General features: G+C 36.6%; 1 protein-coding gene across 1 annotated transcript in view; it reads right to left on the bottom strand.

Moving 5' to 3' along the window:
• The window catches only part of LanB1 (laminin subunit beta-1), a 233,786-nt gene that overhangs the window by 34,399 nt on the left and 174,529 nt on the right, over positions 1-24,858 (bottom strand). The window contains exons 17-22 of the mRNA XM_089102239.1: positions 24,093-24,271; positions 12,241-12,532; positions 9,821-10,001; positions 4,798-4,982; positions 2,268-2,503; positions 754-936 (exon numbers count right to left, since the gene is read on the bottom strand). Coding sequence (XP_088958365.1) covers positions 754-936; positions 2,268-2,503; positions 4,798-4,982; positions 9,821-10,001; positions 12,241-12,532; positions 24,093-24,271 — 1,256 coding nt within the window. The remainder of the gene's footprint in view (positions 1-753; positions 937-2,267; positions 2,504-4,797; positions 4,983-9,820; positions 10,002-12,240; positions 12,533-24,092; positions 24,272-24,858) is intronic.

Below are 24,858 nucleotides of genomic sequence, written 5' to 3'. Positions count from 1 at the left end.
TACCCCCAACCACTCATTGCACTCCCGGCTCAAGACATTAAATCAGGAGATCGGTACCTGCTTTTTTTTAGTACATATGTGCTCGATCATGCAGACCGGCTTGGCATTATGTCCACATAAAGTAAAAGACAATGAAATAAAATGCAAGAATAATGAATTTAGAAAAGAAAATAGATACGGAAAGGAAATAGATTAAATTATACTAAATGAGAAAAGAGAAACAAATCGAAACACTCAGTAGAAACAGGTTAGTTTGGGGGAGTTTGCTTCAAATCTAAATTTGAGAAAATCGGATAATTTGAAATGCCATAGCTGATTTAGATCTGCTATTTTCACTTTTTTACAATTTTTTTTTTTTTTTTAGTACATTTGGCATCATATCCACATAAAGTAAAAGACATAGAAATAAAATAGTAGAATAATGAATTTAGAAAAGAAAATAGATACGGAAAGGAAATAGATTAAATTAAAATAAATGAGCATGGAGGATCAAATCAAACACTCAGTAAAAACAGGTTAGTTTGGGGGAGTTTGCTTCAAATCTAAATTTGAGAAAATCAGATAACGTCTTTTGAATTGCCATAGCTGATTTAGATCTGTTATTTTCACTTTTTTCAATTATCTCTCCCTCTCCACCCCAAAGATTTTTCCCGAGGTTGAGGGTAATATTCTCGATTGCGTAAATCAGATCCGCTTTGCCTTATATCCATACCTAAGAGAGGAATTGTAATAAAAATAGATTAGACCACTCACGCCACGTAGCATTTCCTCAGCTTGTGCTTGCTTCCCTCGCAAAATACCCTCTGCTTCTCTTGCTACATTAAGAGCATTATCAGCTTTTGTTACAGCACCATCATCACAAGGTAAAGCCCCACATTTTCCACAGCCGGCGCCACCACACTGTGAGTCACATGGATCCCCACGTCCGTCACACACCTATAATGCAAAATTTTGACTTTATTAATAAATATTTTTTTTAATACAAATAATTTTTAATAAAAATAATTTATTTTAAAAAATTGTTTAAAAAATATAATTTTAACAAAAATAATTTTTCAAAGAAGCTTTTAACTCATATAACAAAGAGTAACGAGCATCAAGGGTATAGTAAGATTTGTGGGGGAAAAGCTAAATTCACCGAAAAAACGTGATATATGTCGTTAATAATATAAGCAAAAATTCAAGAAATATTAAACAAAACCATGACACTTGGGGGTAGCGGTGGGGAGGGCAACCTCTCTACATACGTACTTGACGATTAAAAATAGTACGTTTCCTAGAGAACAATAATAATAAAACTTATTTTTACCCTCTTTACAAACATTTGTTGTTATCAAGGAGTAAATATAGGGAAAAAAGACGCACAAAGAAAATACAATACATTAAAAAAAATGAATTTAAAAATTAAATAGAAACGTTTTTTAAATACAAATACAATTAAGAGGAAAGTCAACAATACGTTTTTATAATAGGTATCTACGCTTTTGGAATACGTCTCCACGCTTTTGGATAATGAACAATACGTCTCCACGCTTTTGGAATCTTGTCAATAATTCATTCATTTTCTCTATAATATCAAATATCTTATTTTTCTTGACGATATAAGCATTCTTGGGCCAAAGCGGACTGGCCCAAAGCATTCCTGGCCCAAAGCCAAGAAAAGACTTAAAGTATCTGAAGACCTGTCTACGCATTGTAAGTTATTCAGTCTTGTTATTAACAAACTGCCAAACTGGCCTAGTAAACAAATATGTAGGGCGCAAACATTGCATTACAATGGCTTCCTAAGGAACTCCTATCAAACTCCCCTTCTAACCTGGCAAGCTTGATACAAAGCCTTTTGAATTGTTTTTTTCTATAAGTTTAGGTAGACCATGCTCCAAAAATTTAGTCAATTAATCAGTGGTCTAAGATCACGGAAATGTAGGGAGATTGTAGGGAAATGTTGGGGTGGAGGAGGATCGTGCGTAGCTGTGTTGGCCTCAGGCGGCTTGGTGCTGCAGTGAGTTGTTAGTAGTAGTAGTAGTAGTTTTTATATTTGTTTCAATGAAATTACCAAAAAAAAACAACAATTTTTCAATGAAGATATAAGAAAGGTGTTTTACAAATTCTAGGAGGGGTACAATTGACATTGTTGCCAATTACTAACACGAGAAGCATGCAAGATTGGAATAAACACTATAATAATTGAAATAAATGATGAATAGATGAAAAGATGAATGAAAAAAATGAAAACATGAATAATTGAAATAAAATGACTTTGGTACCTTATCATTAAGATCTGGTATATGTTGTTCCATTTCTGTCAATGTTGCTTCTAATTCGCTCAAAGCTTCTCTGTTCCTGTCCTGAGTTTCATTGAATTGCTCTGCAGAACGAGTCAATAACGCCTCAGTTCTTCTTCGTTGCCTTTCAGAATCCACCACATGAGACTGACTCATTTCGCAACGATCCTGAGCTTTTTGTGCTCGAAGGCGAGCTTCTCGAATAAGAATCAGTGCGCCTAAAGGAAAAAAAGGACTTCAAAAACCAGAGATTTCTGATTAGGAAGTGGGGAGGGAGTACATGCAGCTCTGGATAGTGGCATCTGCAGGGTTTTCTTTCTTTTACGTTTTTTATGCATATATGAACTACTTGAAAAAGATCTGATAACAGTAAAAAATAGGTATCAGTCCAAAATAAAAATTAATAAAAAAAAGAGTGACAATTCCACGTAATCAAACGATCTGTCTTTATGCTAATTAAATAAAAAGAAACAAGTTTTTTTCAACTGATAGTAAGAAGCAACATTAAAACTTAAGACAAACAGAAAATATTACGTATATGAAGGGGGTTGCCCCCCTCCTCAACACCTCGCTCTTCGCACTAAAGTTTTTAAATACTTTAAAAAAAGCATCTTATTGTTCTAACTAAACGGCCCCTGTGTTTCAGGAGTAATTCTTAAAGAATTGGGACAAAATTAAAGCTTTATCGTAAAGAACGAGGTGTTGAGGAGAGGGGTAACCCCCTTCATATTCGTAATAATTTCTGTTCGTTTTAAATTTTAATGTTGCTCCTTACTATGGATGCTGAGGCAGGGGGAGATTGAACTAAATCAAAAGACCATATATGTAACCAGATTATCAAAAAGGCACTTCTGCAATATATCTGCAACGGCAAAGAGTATTAAGTTGAAATTTAAGGAGAATGTTTGGGAGGACATTGAACTGAAATAAAACTCAAAATCATAAGCTAGGTAGTTTTCTGAAATATTTTAGAATACTAAGAGCATCAGCATTATCACATACTTGGGTATGACTTGCATCTTTTCTTATTAAACCTCGGCAAATTGATTTCAGCACTTTAGAGTATTTAAAGGGTTGGTTGCGTAATCTCGAAAACCCCTTCTCAGTTAATGCCACTTCTGCAGAAATAATGCAGTAATTTTCTTAGCAATATCCGGCTAAACGGCTAAGCCGTTATTATATAATATCGGCTAAACGTATTAAGCTGATCCTTTCAGGGAATGATGAACTAAATCAAGACCCTACACGCATCTGGGTTGTTTAAAAGCAATTTCTGCAACATGTCAGGAAAAGCTAAGGTCATTAAGTTGAAACTTCTAGGGGAAAATGAAGGGGTAAAAGGATGTTGCACTAAATCAAAAGATACTTCGTGTAATCAGGTGGTCAAAAGGGCGTATCCACAACATCAATGGAACAGCTAAGGAATTGTGTTGAAATTTACAGGTAATTTTTAGGAGGATATTAGACTGATAATAAAATTCAGAAGTTCTGCTTCACAAGTTAGGTAGTTTTTCAAATACTCTAGCTAGAATATTAAGAACATTAACATTATATTTAGGTATAACTTGCATCTTTCCTTATTAAATCTCGGCAAATTGATTTCAGTATATTAGAGTCTTTAGCCTGTGCATCAGTTGAAATCAGTAGATGACAAATTCCTGATTTACTTTTTCCTGTAGGATAATACAAAGGCGTGCAACAAGAAAAGGTCTCTACATTTGGATTTTATACATTATTTATATAATAAAGCGGCTTACTTCTAACACAGACTCAACACAACATTTCTCAACACACCGCTATGTGAAGTAAAAACATTTCTATTGTGCCTCAAATCTGATCATCACAAAAATATCACAAAATATGCGTTGTTCTAACCGTTGAGCCGTTACTGTATCTTATTTATATGTTTTTGTTACAGCTTTATGTGGTACGGTTCTATACTATCCAACGTCTTTATATGACTTCTTTATAAGACCTCTATTGATGGTAAGACATATATTCACATTTTTTTTTACAGAAACTAAGGATGGTGTGGAAAATTAATGTTAATGCTTTCAAGTCCTACAAAAATTTTAACGTGTTTGATGAAACTACATAATCAAGGCCGTAACCAGGGGGGAGAGGGTTAGGGGGGTTTTTACCCCCCCCCTCCCCTAAATGTTTTTCTGACTCGTAAAAACGTAAGAAAATGAACATAAACAAATTTTGTATGCATGGTTTAAAGTTTTTTTCTGTAACCTCCCCCCACCCCAAGAAAACATTTTGAATACGGCCCTGTAATTGACAACATAAGAATGCAAAAAAAAATTCTTCCTTTTGAGCTGACGACAATAGCAGTTTAAAAAAAATAAGTAAAAGGAAAAAATAGGGGCACGAGGTTATATATCATCTGAAGTTTCCACACATCATAGGAGACTTCTAGTCTTGGGTAAGTTATGTAAGTCTCTTTTAGGTTACCCGTTTTCTAATACCTGTTCAGTTAAAGCAAAAGAATAGATTTATAATAGTATACCTTCCACGTTTGCTTCCTGTAGCTTAGTGGTATTATCCTTGAGTGAATTGGCAGTGGATCTGAGATCAGCGACCTTATTACGAAGGTCTGACAAATCGAACTGAGCAGATAATATTCTTTGCGTAGTACTATCAACGACAGAGTCCAAATCGTCCATGTCTCCACGCATCGATGAAAGCTGTGTCCTGCAAAAAATGATTAATTTAAAAAAATTAATTTCAGATTTAATAAATCAAATTTAATCATCTTAGGTCATATTATTAAAGTTTCCTAGGTTAGTTCAAATAATTCAAATAATAGGTTAGGTAATTATGAATTCTGTCATCTAACACACTTCCAAATCATAAAACAAACTCTGACTTTGGTATTCAACAGTTTCATTAGTTTGATTTTTCAACCTAATACTTTTTAAATTTAAAAAATACTAGTTATTTTACACGGGGAAAAATTTTCAAGGGCGGAGGGAGACTCCAGGGAGAGGGAAATTTTCCCTATTAAAATGATTTTGATTTGCATATCTTTTCTGACTCTGCATGTGTAATTAAAATTAATTAATCAAATAATGTGTATAAATGGTGGGTATAGGACAGCTGTATTCAGTCTGAGATTAGATCTATTGTGGAAAGCCTAACGTTCGAAAAAAAGGAACACGAAACCAAAAAGACTTTTTCTTTTATTCCTTTGATGGTCCAAGGTCCCTTCTTATGCGTTAAGTAACTAAAAAGTATTTTTAAATGAAAGTAAAGAGACATAGTGGAACCCAAAAACGAGCAGAAATTATATAGCTAAGGAGTGGGGCTAACGTACCCTAGGCCCTCCATCCTTTGCGCGAAAGTTCAACTTAATCTTTCTTGTAGCTATGGCCAATGGCTATAATAAGTTACACATAATTATTAACCTCAATATCAATGTTCAAAAGCTATAAGAAGTTTATATCTGAAAAAATTTAGAAATTTACAAAAAGAGTAAATTCGAATTGCATAATTCCAAATTATACGCGTAAAAGACAACATCAAATAAACTGAAGCATTATAAAAAGAATTTCAGCGTTTCTGCATACGATTTAGTTAATATTTCTAAGCATATATTCATCAATAACGTACCCAGGGGAGGGGAGGGGAACCCTCAAAAGCAGGACTCCGCTCAGGGCCGTATCCAAGATTTTCGTTCGGAGGGATTTTTCGACTTTTTTAATTTTTTTTTTCTACAAAAAATAGAGACCCCCTATACCCCGTGGCTACGGCCTTGAGTCCACTTTTCCATAATTCTATATCTTCTTGAATTTCTCGGCAGTTGCTACTCAGGCTACCCAATCTTCTTTTCTTTATTGTCCTGCTCTCGTCAACCTTTTTTTACTCTCTCCCTTACCCCCCCCCACCCCCCACCCGAAAAATCTAGAAGCGAGAGGGAGAGAGAGAGAAAAAAAAAGAAAAAGAGAGAGAAACAGAGAGGGAGAGAGAGAAACAGAGAGGGAGAGAGAGAGAGAGAGAGAGAGAGAGAGAGAGAGAGAGAGAGAGAGAGAGAGAGAGAGAGAGAGAGAGAGAGAGACAGAGAGAGAGTAAAAGAGAGAGAGAGAGAGAGAGCGAGAGAGAGAGAGAGAGAGAGAGAGAGAGAGAGAGAGAGAGAGAGAGAGAGAGAGAGAGAGAGAGAGAGAGAGAGAGAGAGAGAGAGAGAGAGAGAGAGAGAGAGACAGAGAGATAGAGAAACAGAGAGAGATATATTATATCACGCGTCTGACTGTTCAGACACGCGTAAACTGTACAGCTAGTATGTTCTATGTGTTATGCAAGGCTGATGGGCACACCTGTAACAATGTGAAATGTCCAAATAATTGTCCAGCCAAGATTCATACTAATCCACGTAGTCAAAGTGCCAATGGTCGGTCATAATGTCAGTATGAGGTACTTAACTCTAAACACTAAGGGGGGGGGGGTTCGTTAAAAAGTCTTCAGTTCTTGACAAACTAGTGTCTAAACATTATGCGATCTGCTTACAAGAGCATCTCTTCAGTCAGTTAAGCCTTACTCTTTTGGATACTAGAGATAAGCTCATTTGCTATATAACTCCTGCTAAGCAATATAGTGCTGGCGGTAGACCGTCGGGAGGTCCTGTGACTTACGTGGATTCCACTTTACGTTTGGGGCTGGTAGATTCCATTGATTACTTTCTTGATGTTAAAGTAGATAGTGTGTTTATCCACAATGTTTATTTGCCGACTGATTACCATAATAATGCGTCCGAGTGCCTTTTTGCTCTTGCCTCTAAAAAATTATGTAGAAGCATTTCGAGCATTATTTCTAGTAATTCTGCATGGCTAATGGTTGAAGATTTTAACTGTAACCTAACTGCTCCACCTGCCTACTCGTCTCTGGTTGGTGGAATATTTGATAATCATTTGTTTGGTATTGATAAAGACATTTCACAATTCCTCGTCCACATCCAGCATAGACCATGTTGTCACTTCTCCATCCTTAGATGCGTCTCAGCTGAAGGTTATTTGTGATTATTGCATATCTGATTACCTGCCAGTATCGTTTTCTTTCTCACCAAAGAAAACATCTCAGATACCACTAGTCACCAAAAAACATCAAATCCATTGTATATATGTAATTCAGCGTTAATCAACACAGAACTGTATTTGGATAGCGTTTCTACAATCCTTTCCAAGGATAAGGTACCATTTATCCTGCTAATCAAGCACTCACCGCTGCCAACTGAGGAAAAACGAATTCTCCTTGATAGTTATTGTGCAGAGCTATACCACACTTCAAAATATACAGAATCTCGTGCTGTCGCATGGAAACGTGGCCATCTAGGACCTATTCCTAAGTGGCATGGAAATCAAAGTCTCTTCCAATCATGTGATTCAGCGAAGTTTTGGCTACGTCTATGGATTGAATACAACTAACCACGGTCCGGTCATGTTAACTCCGTCTACATTGCAACAAAGAAAGTTTGCTAAGGAACTTCAGAACCACCGCAAGCCAATAAAAAAACAGCACAAAAAATTCCGCACAAAATCCACAAAGATTCCGATTTCCTTTGGTCGACGCTCCATTGAAGGATCTCCAAAACCTCCTTTCCCGTTGTCGATGTTATTTTATCTGATATTCTTTCTATGAGCCAGAATTTTCTACCCCAGACCCTCACCTTGAACACAAACATGTTGAAGAGCTTGACCAATTTTTGCATGCATTTCCAGACTCTAATTATACAGTATCTGCAATTTCAGTGGCTGATGCTATTACGCGCCTTAAGCCAAAGCTTGCACGAGGCATAGATGAAATTCATGTTCTACATATTAAAAATGGTGGTGCTACGCTTTTAGAGCATCTCACGTTACTACTGCAGATGATTATTATGTAAGGTTTGATTCCGTCAACATTCTGCGTGGAAGATCTTTCTCCTATTCCGTAAAACATAAAACGTCCAATCAATACACATCTTTCAGGCCCGTAGCTGTATCAACCAGTTTATGGAAGCTTTATGAACTAATGTTCATAAAAAAGCTTGAAGAAAAATGTTACACGCCTCCACATCAATTTGACTAACAACATGGCATTTGATGTGCAGACGAGCTTTTCGGTTGTTGCTCATGCTCTGCTTGATGCTTCTTGTACAGGTAATTCATTCGCTTTAGCGATAGTTGATCTTCGCTGCGCCTTTGATTCTCTGATCCATCCCCTTATGCTTTTAAGGGCTGCTAAAGGAGGAATAAATCTGGCCATCATCAGATCTCAAAGGGATATGTATACAAGCTACGAGTCCGTCTTAAAATCCTTTTCAAGGAAGATGAAATGGCAAGGCTACTGGATAGAACTGTACCAGTTAAGAGAGGAGCAAGGTGCAATTACCTCACTTTGTTGTTTCAATAACTATGTCTTCGAAGCTCAGGACTAGTGTGAGATGTTTTCCGTTCTTTCTGGCCTGATGACATTTTAACCTCAGCCGAACTTAGGACAAAATTTCTTAAACTTTCCAAAAACTGCAAATAGAATACCTAAAATTTGGTCTTGAATTTAATGCTGAAAAGTTCGACGAAGTGATTTTTTAACTGGAAAGGCCCATTTCCTGTTAAAATTTTACTTGGAAATTCAATGACCCACCCGTCTTACCAAATCGTTTATACTGGTATTCCCATTGGAAATACAATTTCTCAAACTCGTCATCTTTTAATAGAAGGCATAAAACTTCCACATATAAGCTTCATATGTTTCCACAGTCTCTGCTTAGCTTCGTTTCCATGAACGTTATCTGGCAACGCTGTATAGCACTGTTGCTCTTCCCCAAATCCTCTACATTGCACTCCTTTGGAAGATTCTGACACACGCTGATAAATTGAAAATCCACTCCACCTTCTTCCAGTTCCGCAAAATACCTACTAAAATATCCAGTTTGGACACTAGAAGCTAGGTATTTTTTAGTAGAAACCTAGTACCTAGAAAATACCAAGTAAATACCTAGTAAAAAAACCTACTAAAATCTCCAGTTTGGACACTAGAAGCTAGGTATTTTTTAGTAGAAGCCTAGTACCTAGAAAATACCTAGTAAATACCTAGTTAAAAAATACCTAGTAAAAATAATACCTAGAAAAAATACCTAGAAAATACCTAGTAAAAATACCTAGTAAAATATCCAGTTTGGACACGCAGTTCAAAGTTTATCAACAGTCTTCATAGAGCACATCATGCTATATCCATTGCTTAACTTATGGAGAAACACAAACGAAAGGTTTCAAAACATGCTTGGAAACAACTTCATCTACACTGGTTACATCATCATGGTTATATAGTGTTCTTTTGCTTTCTTTTGTATTGCTCCGTCATGGGTTTTCAATAATTAACAGTAATAATATAACAAACAACAACTAGAGGTCACCCCAAGAGGTAAAAAACTTGCCCGAGGAGTTGGCAAAACCCAGACTTAAAAAAAAACAACAAAAAAAACAAAAAAACAGCCAGTTCATAACGCTATTCCTAATCAGCACAGAACGCAGAACAAAAAATCATGGAGATTTTCTCACCTCAAAGCTTGAATTAAATCTTCAAGCATATTGAGTTGTTCTGAATCGACGTTGGCTGTATCTAATATTGTTCTAATCTGACCCAATCGTTCTTCCATATTTTCAAATTCAGTAGTATATGCACCAGTGGCACCAGTTTCTCGGATCTCCCTAGCAGATTGGACAATTGCTTCTGTCTGGGCTGCAAAAATAAAAAATAGATATTAATCTAAATTTGTGGCACCATGTGGGTCCAAATATATACACACGGCTAAGGGACCTAATTGTTAGCCACTTTCAGGGATACTAATTATTACATTGATTCTTCTTACTAGTAGGCTAACATTTTACGATGAGAAATCAAATTTTGTTAATCAGTGCCATCCAAGATGAAACACCAGCCTAAATTAATTTTGGTACTTACATGTTTAAGCGTTTCTTAGCATCTAAAAAGTGCCCAGTCTTTGGCCTATGGGGACGAGATAAAAGATGTAATGACACGTTTTTTAAAATTAAACTTGTCCCAACGTAAAATTTAGTGTTATAATATCAGGAGTTCTTGTCTACTTATAATTGAGAAAATTAACAACAATATTCGCCCACGTTACAGGAACCTTGTCTCTAAAGTTTAGTCTGGACAGGAAGATTCTTGCACAGCTTTACGCAGCAGATTTTCCCCTCTAACTGCTTTATGTGTCACCGTTATGGGACTGGTTCAAAGAAACTGATAGATCAAATCTCAAGCCTGTTTACTGTAAATACCAAAGAGTATGGGTAAGTTACAAGAATGGGAACTGGTGCTAGTGTCGTTAAAAATGACCCATCAACACCATCAAGAGTTTGGCAACAGCTGGCGCTTTTTTGATTGCAATAATAAGAATAATTAATTTAATTTTAGTAGCTAGTAAAATTAGATTAGTAACAAGTGTCTGATCTCAGTTACTGATAAAAAAACGATTACAAAGCTTGAAAAAATGCCAAGTGTCGCCAAACGCTCGATGGTGTTGATGTTTTTTTTTACACTTGCAACAGTTCCCCTCTTGTAAGTTGGTGAATACCTCAATTTTTGCTTCGATGCCCGCCAGAAGAGATGAAAACATTCGTCTTCAGATATCAGGAAATAATAGCAAGGGGGTACCCGCTTCCAGAGACCAGGCATAAAAGGTGGTGCGTACCAAGCGTGAAGGAAACTGAGGCAGAACTGAGATTTATGTCAGGTGGCGTGAAGGGTGCGCCCCTTCGTATAGTATGCGATTTGCGATTGTCGTTGTGCCAGCTGTTGAAAAAAAACTATTGCAGAAAAGAAGTTTGAAACATTATTTAAGAGTAACAATGAAGAATATATTGTTTAATTTTATTTTGTTAGGTTTTTAATTTTGTTAGGTTTAGTTTGAACTATTCTTGCTTTTCTTTTAATTCTTTTCTACTACTCCACTTTTATATTTTTTTTTGTATGAGCGGGCAAAAATAATGAATGTTATTATGTTATTTAAATATTACTACATTAAATTTGAATATTACTGTGTTTAAAATCAGTTGAGCATTGTCAATTTCTTCTTCGGTTTGAACAGAAAGCCTCGATTTTGGGATTCTAAAATTTCCAATAGCTATACATCTTTTCTCTATGTACCAAGCCTAGGTGGAAAAAGAAACCGAATTTAGTTTAAACTTCATATTGAAAAATGTCCCAAATCGGTTAGACCTGGGGACACCTTTCTGAATTCTGGAAAAGATGAATCTTGTGACAATCTAGGAAGTGGGTTGTATAGCATTCCCTGCTCTTTTGGTACGTACTCACATCGACCAAATTCAGTAGCAATTAGAAAGACTTATTGGGCTACTCAATTCAGTAAATAAAGCGCTTAAACTTTGAAAACTTCCTGATACATTCGTTTTCACTTTGGCAAGGCATAATTTTGTTCACTCTGACCGCTTTGTACATAACGTAAAATGTTTCACGCAACCAACTACGAAAGCCATAGACACTGGTTCAATTCGTTTTTTTCTAGGCATACATATTCTATAGATAAATTAGGGAATGACATTCTCAAAATATCACATAAACTCTTTCGAGTTCAATCTTTCATTGATCTTTTGTTCTGCAACGTCAAATGCAGCGTATCTCCAGATTTCCCAATGAAAAACATCCAGCACAGAGTGCTGGACGAACAGCTTTGTAGGACGCTGCATCGCCACTTGGAATGGTCTCCCGAAGGATTTCATCCCTGGAAACTACCCTGTTGGTTACTTTAAAATGAAATTCAACCAGCACAATTCTACGAAGAAAACTTAGGTAAGTGCTTAACGAGTGGCACAAGGTGCCGGGAATTTTGAGGAGGGGAATTCCTCAAAATCTTATCTAAAGTATTTCAAGTTCTACCTTTGATTGATTTTGTTACAAAAACAATGGAGCGCTTTTCCCGATTTCTAAATGAAGATACCTTTCAAATCAGCCAAAATTACGTCCCAGTTATCAAAACATTCTCCACAGGGAGAGCACTGTGGGGCCTGTCCAACATATCCTCTATCACATGCGTCACATTTGTAGCCACTGATTCCTTCCAGACAAACACACTTCCCAGTTTCACGGTCGCACTGCGCTGTGGCAGATCCTTCCAAGTTGCAGTCACAGGGCTGACAGCTGTTGAGACTTGGATCTCCCCAATAATCAGTAAGACATTCGTCACAACGACGACCACCAAAGCCTTCTCTGCATGTGCATTGTCCAGTATACTAAAATTTAAACAAAAAAGAAAATAAGTAATGATGGACAAATAAGTGGTAACTCGCCCCCCCCCCTTGTGCACAAAGTTGGTTTATTGGGTTTTTACCATATCTCGAAACCTAGAGTTTGTAAAAGTTTGGTGATTCTGTTTGTTTGTATTCTTTTTTGCTCTACCCAAAAGTCTACCCAAAAGCTCTACCCCAAAGAAACTCTTATTTCTACCCAAAAGTTTTTCATAATGAGAAATAAAACTAATCTAAAAAAAATCAGCACGGTGCTGTATATAACCTTCTACTAATATGACTCAACTAACAACTCACTGCAGCACCCAGTCACCCAAGGCCAACACAGCTGCGCAAGCTCCTCCTCCGCCCCAACCTACTCAATGATACCCCCTCCCAAGAGGTTCCATTTTCCTTCAAATACTTTCTCCTGACCTCTTTCCACACCATTCACGGACGACCTCAGATGCTTTATGTTTGACCTCAGATGGAAGGCTAACTTCCTTTTCTTCTAAACTTTTCTCAACAGTGAAAAAAAACAGCCTTGCTATTCTAATTTTCACCTCTTAACTAACAGTACTACCCAGGTAACCCTTGGTTCCCATTGATGCGATTTTTTTTTAACACACTGGAAATTTTTTTTTTTTAACACACTAAATAAAAAAAAAAAAAATTTTAACGCTATTTTTTTTTAACGCACTGGGCTCACTGATAGTGGATGCAGGAAAATCATAAACATATTCACACAGAAACGGTACACAACAGCCGTTGAAGCACAGACAATATTATAAGACATTTAAACAGCAAATACATAGGAGTATGCTAAATCAAGTTCTAGAAGCTAAGAGCAATATTCAAACGGATAACCTGTATAAGCCTATACTTGATTTAAAATATAATTCTTATCTTGTGTGTTCATTTACCTGGAAGTATCCCCCCAGGCGCTAAGGATTAAAATTTTGGATTAAAAAGACATAGCACTCTTGTTTTTGTCAAATATTAATGAAAAGCTTAAGAAAACATGGGTACTTTTGTATTAGCTGGAAGACACGCGACAAATCGTATAGCGAAGGTGATAAAAGAAGCTAGTCAAACAGGCTCCTTCAACGGAGAATACATGCCGAGCAAAACAAACAGCGGTTTATCTGTCCGTTTACAATATTTAAACTTTAGTTTTTTGGGGTTTAGGGGGAAAAAGGTACATTTTTCTAGATTAGGTTAGGTGAAGTATTTAATATATGCTATGCTTTAACCCCCACCCTCCCCCCACCCCTAATGTGCAAATATAAAGCCGAAATTTGTTTCTAAACTATTATATTTTTGTCCTGTTTTGTTTTATTTCATTAGCATTAACCAGACTTCACTTCTCGAGTGTCTTCCAGCTAATAGAACAGTACCAATACATAGTTAGTTTCTTAGTTACTTGCAATTTATGGTTCTAAAAAGCTTTCAATTCAGAATAGCGGATGCCGTTTTCAACTGCTCAGTAGAAATATTTCAACGCCACCATTAAACAGTTGTGACGCATAGAATTGCAGCAAAAAAACGGAGGAAATTTGACGGATAACGAAAAAAACGGCCGTTTTCGCGTGAAATCGCGTCAGTGGGAATCCAGGGTAAGTGAAGCGATCCACTTGATCAATCTTGGCACACAATTACCGGTTTTAGAAGTCAAAGTCAACAATATAGAGTCGACTTAGTAAAGAGCAATAACTCTCCTATGCAATTTTTTTTCAATGGGCTATCAATATAGAACTCAATGTCAGGAAATTGAGAAGGGGCTCACTTATAAGTGACAAAACTAACATGATGAAACTCAACTGCTTAAAGTATAAAGGGAGTTTCAAAAAACAGAATATAAACCCTAAATCACCGTAACTAGCAGACTCTTTCAGATGGTTAGATCTTAAGCGGACCCGACATGTCTAATTTTTGCTACTTTCACGTATTTTTTTTTAAATCTACTTAGTTTTTCATAGAGTAGGCTGATCACGTTCTAGAGAGATTTAGTCCCACGGGCGCAGCTAAAATTTTGTCATAGGGGATGAAGAAGACAGTCGCCTTTGATCAGAACTTAGATTCAGGTAAATTATCCGATTAGCTGAATATCGAGTACTTCCGTATCATATGGTACACATTCGAAATTTTGGATTTACTCCCTTTCCCCCTCAAATTCCAAATATATAGCCTAAAGTTTATATATGAACTGAAACGTCACCCTTTTTTTCGAAATGATTTAACAGAATATCGAAGCAATGAAAAATCAAGTGTATATGTACAATTCAGGCTATATATTTGATCATTAGGGGGGGGGGGTTAAAGTTCGTAAATTAAAGTTCGATCATTAGGGGGGAGGGGGTTAAAGTTTGTACTTTACTGAAAAAATATAAATGTTTTTACTTTTATAACTTAAATAAATAAAATAATTTAGCATTTTGATTACTAAATATCAGTATATGTATATTAAACTGACAATGCACATTCATTTGTATTTTTTCAGTAAAGTGCAAATTTTGTTCTGGCCTTGGGAAGGCATAGGGTTTTGCGCCCAACTTATGTTAATTTCTGCTCGTTTTGAGTTTGACTTGGTTAATTATTGTAATTTATGTTCGTTTTGGGTTTCATTTATTTATCGATGCTGATTTGTGATAGTTTCGAGCTTAGAAGATTATTTGATTTTATTTTTGCTCTTTTTTGTTTAATGCAGTTCTCTACTTTTCTTTGATAATCTTCTTTTGTGGAAATTTTTTTTTTAAATTAATTTCTGTTCGTTTTATATTGACATAGTCTTTTCAGGGAAAAAGAAAATAACACTTTAAATCTTTTCGTTTTTAAGACTTTATAGTTTGGTCTGCTATTTGTATGCTGGAGAAAAAATTTCAGCAATTTTTAACAACATACACTATTTTAAAAATTTTGACACAAATAGTATTGTTTAACTTAGTTTCATACCTCCTCTAGTTGACCTGAAATGGAAAACTTGATACAATTCGCAAAAAAATCTGTTTACTTTCTTTGATAGCTTGGATAAACTTACACTATTTTGATTAGGTTAAATTTTAAGAGCAGAAGTAGCCTCGAAAGTTTGAACATAATACCCTTAGTTGTTCTTGGGATATTGGTGAGATGCCTTATTGGGAATTAGCATTATCACAGTGCATTTTGATTTAATCTTAAGGCAACATTTAGTTTTTAAACATAATGGGCAAATTGGAGGGTGGCAGTAAAAGGGGGATTAGTTGCCCTCCAATCACTTTAGACTATGAGAAAGGGCATCAGCCCTTTCTATTTTCAATCGACTGAGCTCCTTTTGAAGTTCCCACGACAACTCCTTCGATACGAAGTGCCCTGGTCTAACCAACAACAACAACAAAAAATATTACTAATCACTTTCGACTATTAAAAAGGGGACTAACCTTTGAATTTCAAATCGAATTAGCCTTTTTTGAAGTTTCTACGACAATGCCTTCTATAAAAACCTTATATGCCCCCAGCGCATAACTTAACACCCGTTCTCAAAAGGTTTTGGGAAACTGTACCGTTGAAAAACTCATTTTCTATGTGGAAATCAACGAGCCTATGTTAAACGAAATGGCTATCTCAAACTTTTGCTTGGTTGTGTTAGGGCGAATGATACACGTGGGGGGGGGGCTTGTTACCTCCTAATAACTTTATACAATCGAAAATGGCCCTATCTCTTTGGATTTCCAATCAAATAAGCCCCTTTTGAAGTTTCTATGACAACGCCTTCTATAAAAACCTTATATGCCCCAGGACATAACTTAAAACCCTTGCCCTGAGGGTTGTTGGGGAGTGTCCTCCTCAAAAACATATTTTCTATCTGGAAATCAACTACGCTGAACAAAATGGCTATCTTAAAATTTTGATTGGATGTGTTTGGGGGAATGATGGGCGTGGGGGGGGGGCTAGTTCCCCTCCAATCACTTTCGACAATTAAGAAGGGAACTAGCCCTTTGAACCTCCAATCGAATGAGCCTGTTAACGCCTTCTTATAAATCCTTATATGCCCCCAGGGCATAACTTAAAACCCTTGCCCTGAGGGTTGTGGGGGAGTGTCCTCTGGGGGATCGTCCTCCTAAAAAACATATTTTCTACCTGGAAATCAACTGGCCTATGCTGAACAAAATGGCTATCTCAAAATTCTGATTGGATGTGTTTCGGGGAATGATGGGCGTGGGGGGATAGTTGCCCTCCAATCACTTTCGACTATTAAAAAGGGCACTAGCCCGTTGAATTCCAAATCGAATGAACCTGTTTTGAAGTTTCTACGACATTGCCTTCTATAAAAACCTAATATGCCCCCAGGGCGTAACTTAAAACCTTTGCCCTGAGGGTTACGGGGGAGTGTCCTCCTCAAAAACATATTTTCTATCTGGAAATCAACTACGCTGAACAAAATGGCTATCTCAAAATTTTGATTTGATGTGTTTGGGGAAATGATGGGCGTGGGGGGGGGGGAAGGGCTAGTTGCCCTCCAATCACTTTCGACTATTAAAAAGGGCACTAGAACTCTCGATTTCTAATCGAATGAGCCCCCTTTGAAGTCTCTACGACGATCCCTTCTATATGAAGTGCCCTGCTTTAAAGAAAAAAAAAAATAATAAACTGTACATTGTCAACATTGATCTTATATGCCCTCAGGGCATAACTTAAAACCCTAACCCCGATGCTTGTGGGGGATTTTCCTCCTCAAAAAGATATTTTCTATCTGGAAATAAACTACTCTGAACGACATGGTCCTAACAAAGCTTTGATTGGATGTGTTAGGGGGAATGACGGGCGTGGGGCGGGGCTAGTTGCCTTCCAATCACTTTCGACCATTAAAAAAGCCACTAGTAACTCCAATTTCCAATCAAATGAGCCCTTTTCGAAGTTTCTACGACAACTCCTTCGATACGAAGTGCCCGGGTATGGAGAAAAAACCAAAAACACATTGTACCCACATCGTTCTTTACTTAGGCAGCGCGCTCAAAATCTCCATAGATTAAAACTCGGGTTCTAGGATATAAGGTAAATTTAAGTAATACGACATAAATCAGAGAGGAAAAAAGAAATATCCAATTCAATTCCTCATTTATTGCTCTTCCTAAATATAATAATCCCTGCAATCACAGTTGTCCCCCTCCCAATGCGGGCTGGCATAGCCCTAGGCTATCTACAACGCTTTACTGATTTAGTATTTTTTTTAATTGGCTTTATTTGGCATTTTGAACCAGCTGTTGATGAGAAATAACCATACAAATAACGTCAACCCCAAAAATCAGCAAACTGTCGCATATAGCCCAGGGCCATATCTGACTCCATTAGGGGCTGGAGCTAGATGCAGTTATTATTATATTTAGGGTACTTTCAATTAGCTGGAACCCACGCGACATACTGTATATGGAAGATACTTAAGAAACTAGTTAAACGGGCTTCTTTCAATAGAGAATTGGATTGCAAACCGTGGTTTGTCATTGCGTTTACAATATTCAAATTTTAGTTTTTTGGGGGTTTAGGGGGAAAACAGCTACCTAGGTTAGGTTACGTATTTAATATATGCTATGCTTTACCCCCACCCCCTAATGTGCAAATATACAACCCAAATTTGTGTCTAAACTATTATATTTTCATCATATGTTGTTTTATTTCATTAGCATTAATTAAACTTGACTTCTTACGTGGGTTCCAGCTAATTGACCAGTACCACATTTAGAAAGAGTATGGTAAAAATCTAATGGTATATTTCGTTCTGTTTTCTGTAAATTTGCGGTTTTTTCTAGAGGGCAATGCTTTTTTTAGAGAAAGGAGGACATCATCTACCCTTGTCCCCTATATGCGCCCATGCTTAGCCCACTTTTAGCTCAATGTCAGTCCAAGAGGATTTAAAACCCTGTCAAAGCCATTTCTTTGATTTCCATTGTTTCATAGAAGAGAATAAAGGAACTTACTATAAATACTGAGATCCACAGACAAATGTATACAAATTTTTGCATCATATACAACTCCTTAAGTCAACTGAGAGGAAGGCAAATTGAGATTCAACTATAAGATGTTGACTGATTCACGAGTATCAGCGAATACACGCAAGGTAGAATCTCAAGTTTTTCTAAGGAGTTGCGCATTGTCGCTTTCAGGTGTACACGACTTCGTTCTTCCAACTGTGCTGTTAGTTCAGCCCCTGACGTTATTATTGGCTTATGTGTCCATCTATGGGCTTACGTCCGTGCTTCCAGCCCTCCCTCTGTAATCCTGGTATACATAAATGATCTAGTTCGCAACCCCTGGCATTTTTCTGACTTTGACTGTTTAGTCCGTTTGATTTAAGATGACGTTTGCTTATGCAGAATATAATCAAATAAACGGAACCGCCCTGTGAAGTATTCTTTCCTTAGACTGCCTAATTGGTGGGTTGCTGTATTCTCGTCAAAATAGATTAACTAAATTGAATCATTCATGGATAAAAGGGGGGCAGGGTCGCAAGTGGAAGATTTTTATTATTTATTATTTTTTTTTTTTGGGGGGGGGGGGGGTAAAAAACAATTATTTGATAATTCGAATAAAAAATGTCCAGAAATTAAGTAAAATTTGGGATTTCGAGGGGGGGGGGTGAAGGGCAAGGGCTAAAGCGTCGCTCTTTGGGTATGTCCCTGGCAAGATGGTTCACCTGGTGGAAAGTAATAATCTCGTATCTGAATTTTTCAAGCTTTTCATTACAGTGGAAGCGCTTCACAAAACTGAAAACACCAAGGACCTCATAATAAAAACATTCTTGCCTCAGCTTAGGTCAATTCATACGACATTCAATGATACGACATATTCCCTAAGGCCCCCACGTCCACCTAAGACCCCCACATCTTCCCTAAGGCATTTTTTCGTATAAAAAATGTCATGAATCCTGCTGTCACTATTACTAAGCTCTTTTTGTGGGGGAGGGGGGATAAATTGGGACTGTGATCAGGGACGCCAATTCAGGAAAACAGAGAGGGGAATATATTTTTCAAGATTTAGGAGGGGACAATTTTTTTCAACGAAAATACCGAAGGCATTTTTAATGAAAATACAAAAAAGGCTTTAATGAAACTCCAACTATCGCCAATAAACTTTCAAAAAAATCTCTAACTGGAATTTGCTGCTTCGAAAATATTTCAACTGTCGATTGGGAACCTTTTTGTCCATATAAGGGTATTATTTTCTTTGTGGATTTGAACTGTCAGTAAGAGTTAACAGGTGGCTTCTTGTTTACTGAGTACAAAATTATTACCATTGAAATTAGTAATTAATTAACTAATTAAATATGATATAATAAACTAATCTTAATCGAATTAAAACAGTTAAACCTAATTAAATGTAAAAATTAAATTTAAACTGATTAAATTATTAATTAATCTATAGTACCTTCATCAATATTAAACTAACTACTAATTGAGATCACTTTATCATAGATTAACTGATTATTAGTAAAATTAGCATAGGATATAATTACTGAGGGTGTTAATAAAAAAATCTTATAAAAAAAAATACTAAATTTCGGTTCCTGAACCCTTTAAAGAATTTCAAAAATATTTTATGTAATGCTAAATAACCATCTCGATAAATGAAGTAAAAAAAAACAAAAAAAACAACAACTAATTCTTTGAGAAATAGAAGAATTCAAACATAAGTAGGCTACATGTCGCCAATAATTCGAAATTAAACATTTAAATAATAATCTAATTGTAACTACAAAAAATTTTTATTCATTTTTTTGTGTGTGTAGTAGAATTCTTCAGAAATTAAACCTGTCGCAAAACATTCCCCTTCTTGGGAAGTGGTGGCCCTTGAGTCAAGTATAACCAGAAAGCTGAACCACTTTTGCACCATATTACACTATAGTGTGAGCCAAACAGTTTTGTAAAAACAGAAAACCTAAAAAATACATTTCAGGTTTTATGTTTTTATTAACAAGGATTTAAAAATGCGTACTAAATTTCGGTTACAATACCATTTATAAAACTTCAAAATATTCGATGTGATACTAAATAATTATTTTGAGAAATCAAGCACTAAAAAAAAACCCAACGAATCGACTGTAATTACAACAGATTTCTATTCATTAATTTGTGTGTAGTAGAATTCCTGAGAATTGGAAACCTGTCACAAGACCTTCTTTCTTAGGAATCGATGGCTCCCAAGGCAAATATTATAAAAATTCTGAAACACTTGTGCGCCTGAAACACCATTATGTGGGCCTCAAACGGTTTTGTAAAAAACAGAAAAACTAAAACAGGAAAAAGAAACAGAAAACCTAAGAAATATGTTTTTTTTTCTAAATTTGAAGAATAGGCTGAAAATAATTTATTGAGGAAGGGACAACCCTCCTGATATACGTAATAAGTTTTGTTCAAGTTTCCCCCAATAACAAATATTATAAGTAAACAATATAAGTAAGGCATATTTTATTTTTTAAGAGACCTTTCTCCAGGGGCTGTAGGGGGTCTTGTTATCTTCAAAGGCATAGTTATTGGCCTTTCAACTATGCTGAACAAAATGGCTATCTCAAAATCTTTCTCGGCCGATATTGGGGAAAAAGAAGCAGGGAAGGGGACCTAGTTGCTCTCAAATCTTTTTAGTCAATTAAAAAGGACACTAGAACTTTAAATTTCCATTCAAATGTACCCTCTTCCCATATCCTAAGACTATTGGGTCGATACGATCACTCCTGGGAAAAAAAATAAACACGCATCCGATTCTTCTGGCAAAAACTAGAGAATTCCACAATTTTTCAGATAGGTGCTTGAAACCTCTACACTAAGGTTCTCTAATATGATTATTTGAAAAAAACTACGTTTTCTAAAGAGTTAAAGAGGCTGAGTTACAAGGTCGAACCTTAAAACGTACAGGGATTAGGAGGCACAGTTGGGGGGCTGCCGCCCCCAAACCCCCGCTTTCGCAGCCTTTAAATAAAAAAAAATTTAAACTGAAAGTAAGGAGCGACATTAAATCTTAAAACGAACAGAAATTATTCCGTATATGAAAGAGGCTGTGCCCTCCTCAACGCCTCGCTCTTTACGCTAAAGTTTGACTTTCTCACAACTCTTTTTTTAAACAATAAAAACTTTAGCGTAAAGAGCGAGGCGTTGAGGAGGGCACAGCCTCTTTCATATACGGAATAATTTCTGTTCGTTTTAAGATTTAATGTCGCTCCTTACTTTCAGTTTAAATTTTTTTTTTATTTAAAGGCTGCGAAAGCGGGGGTTTGGGGGCGGCAGCCCCTCAACTGTGCCTCCTAATCCCTGTACGTTTTAAGGTTCGACCTTGTAACTCAGCCTCTTTAACTCTTTAGAAAACGTAGTTTTTTTCAAATAATTTCTGCACGTTTTTGTACAGTTTATTACTTATTATTGCTTGACTAACTGTTAGCTGATCGTGTCAGGAGTTAAAGTTGGGGGGCTGCCGCCCCCAAACCCCCGCTCTTGAACATTCTTGTGTTAAGGCTTTTAATTCCTGAATACTCAAATCACGTCGTACAGGGTGCCTCCTAATCCCTGTACGTTTTAAGGTTCGAACTTGTGACTCAGCCTCTTTAACAGCCCCCCAACTGTGCCTCCTAATCCCTGTACGTTTTAAGGGTCGACCTTGTAACTCAGCCTCTTTAACTCTTTAGAAAACGTAATTTTTTTCAAATAATTTAAAAAAGAAACTGAGTTTCTTTTCAAAGTATATAAAAAAGTTGCTCTGATGGTGAATCGAACCCGAGTTTTCCGCCTGAAAGTCTAAAGTCTCAGCCGCTGGACTATACAAACACAATAGTAATTGTTGTTTAGCAAATAGAAGGTATTTTCGACGCAAGCAAATTCCCAAAAATCTTGATATGTGGTTTTTGGAAAACAGGGAAGGAGTGATCAGATTGAGCTGAAATTTCGACGATAAGCTCCCAGGCCCCAGAAAAGCTTATCCTCTAAATTTCAGCCCGATCAGACAACGTTAAAGGGGGGTTGTGGAGGGAAAAATTAACATGGGCTAATATAGGAAAACGAGGTTTTTCGTAAATGTAAATTCGGGGTATAATTTTTTCGGTCTGAAAATATCAATAGGCCCTAACAGGTCGAATTCTGCTTCGAATGAGTCCTCATTCAACCGGATCCGTTGCCAACTGTGGCCTGTAGGCGTGGCTAAGAAAAAAGAAAAGAGATGAATGTTAAGTGGCTATATTTGGTTTTTGAAAACAGGGAAGGAGTGATCGGATTGAGCTGAAATTTCGAGGATAAGCTCCCGGGCCCTAGGAAAGCTTAACCTCTAAATTTCAGCCCAATCGGACAACGTTAAAGGGGGCTGTGGTAGGAGGGTCCAAACTTCCGGCCCAGTTTACCCCATGAAGATAAAGTCGGAGGAGGATGAAATTTTGCAAGTTTCTTAGTTTGAGCTTGGGCTACAAAATGCAATTACCGCCGTCTCTCTGCGACCTCTAGGACCTGAAATCGCTTAACATTGTGGTGGGTCGCCTCTTTATAGAGGCACAAGTGTGCCTCCTTGATGAATCTGACGGTGTAATTTTCATTTGACTTTTATGGGGTTTTTTACCCCTTTTTCGAAAATCAGACAAATTTTCTCAGACTCGTAGCCTTTGATGGGTAACACTAAACTTAATGCATCTTATATATCTGGAATAAGCCTAATAAGACGATTCTTTTGATATATCTATTGGTATCAAATTTCCCTTTTTTAGAGCATTGGTTACTATTGAGCCGCGTCGCTCACTTTTTTTTTGGATAAAAAATCGGGATGCTAAAAGACATAAATCTTACAGTAGGACGGAATAACTACACACACACAAAAAAAAAAAAAAGAATTTCGGTTTCTCATTTCTATCAACAAGAATATAGCCAAGATATAGCCTGCCCTACATAGCAGATTACGCCCATGGTGAAAATAAAGATGTTAATACAAAAACGAAAATGAACAAACTTAATAAATAATATAGAGACACTAATTCGAAATAAATTTAAAACTTAGAGCCACTAAATCGAAATACATTTTAAAAATTAATATGGGAGAGAATTTCAATATATTGTAAGGCTTTTTATAAGGGAAGAGAAGCACTCGAGATTTTTTTAAGTTTTAGGTTAAGTCGCATGATAGAAGTGAAAATTGGGGATAAGACGGGTAGGCAATGTTTTTTGAATGACAGGTGACAGGATGACACGTTGCTAGACTTTGTTCCTTCTGGTTGTTCATCTGGGCCAAGGAAAAAGAAGGTCCATTCCCGAATAGAGGGGCAACAGGTCACAAGGAAGGATTTAAAGGAAATCGGAACTTCATGGGACAGGGTAAGAAATAGACTGGGGTGGAGCAGGAGAGTGCAGAGCTGTAATGGCCTCAGGAAATTTGGTGTTGTACTGAGTAGTAATCAGTAGTATTGGTCTATATTTGTACTGAAATCTGTCTATCATATTAAATAATTTATTAAATATTTATCATTAACTCGTTAAACATCTAAATTTCCTTCAGTTTTACACCTTCCTTCCCTACTTTTTACTCGGTATCCTTTTTACACTTTTCTTGGCTATCAAGTTTCGGAACATACCTCGTTACACTGAGGTGATTCAGATCCAATTGAATCACAATCACACGCCTCACATCCTTCACCACTAGCCAGTTTCCAATGAAGTGGTGCACAAGTGTCACATTGCCACCCAATCACATTTGACAAACACGGACACTGACCAGTAACCCTGTCACAAGGGCCCTTTGAAGCATCAGTACCTAGAAAATAATGTACTCTAATCTTTGAAAACAGTTTATCTTGTCCAGGAGGCTGTATCCTCCTGATTTTTATACCTCTTTTACAAGGCCTCTTTTTTATTTATTTTGTTTATTTATGTATTCAGATTAAAATAATTGACAGAGACAAATGCAAGACAAGCCATCAAAAGAAAATCACATAATAGCAAAAAAGGCGTAGCAAGAACAATAACAACAAGAAAAAAAATAACATTAATGACGATAAAAAGAGAGAAACAATTAATAAGTATAAGAAGGCACAACAGAAGCATAAAAAGCACTGAGAACAAAAAAAATTACGTCAATGCAAAAAATAGTGAAAAAGAGGGATCAAGCGCTATGAAAATTTTTTTTCACTATTTTATACTTTTTCTGTACTTAAAAAAATTTGACGATACGAATTTTTAGTTATTTAAAATCAGAAAGCCGATTGCTAACTATGGTGCTCAGAAAAATCATAGACGGAGCCAATGGGATGATTTCATGTCAAAACCCTTATCCCAGGAATGCAAGCGAACTGGAGACAAATTCCTATTTTTGAAAAACTTCATCATCCCCCTCTTCATCTA

The sequence above is a fragment of the Artemia sp. Qi Xiang Cuo genome, chromosome 16 (genome assembly GCF_049724085.1).
Source record: "Artemia sp. Qi Xiang Cuo chromosome 16, ASM4972408v1, whole genome shotgun sequence".
NCBI lineage: Eukaryota > Metazoa > Arthropoda > Branchiopoda > Anostraca > Artemiidae > Artemia > Artemia sp. Qi Xiang Cuo.
This window is presented reverse-complemented; position numbering and strand designations above follow the sequence as displayed.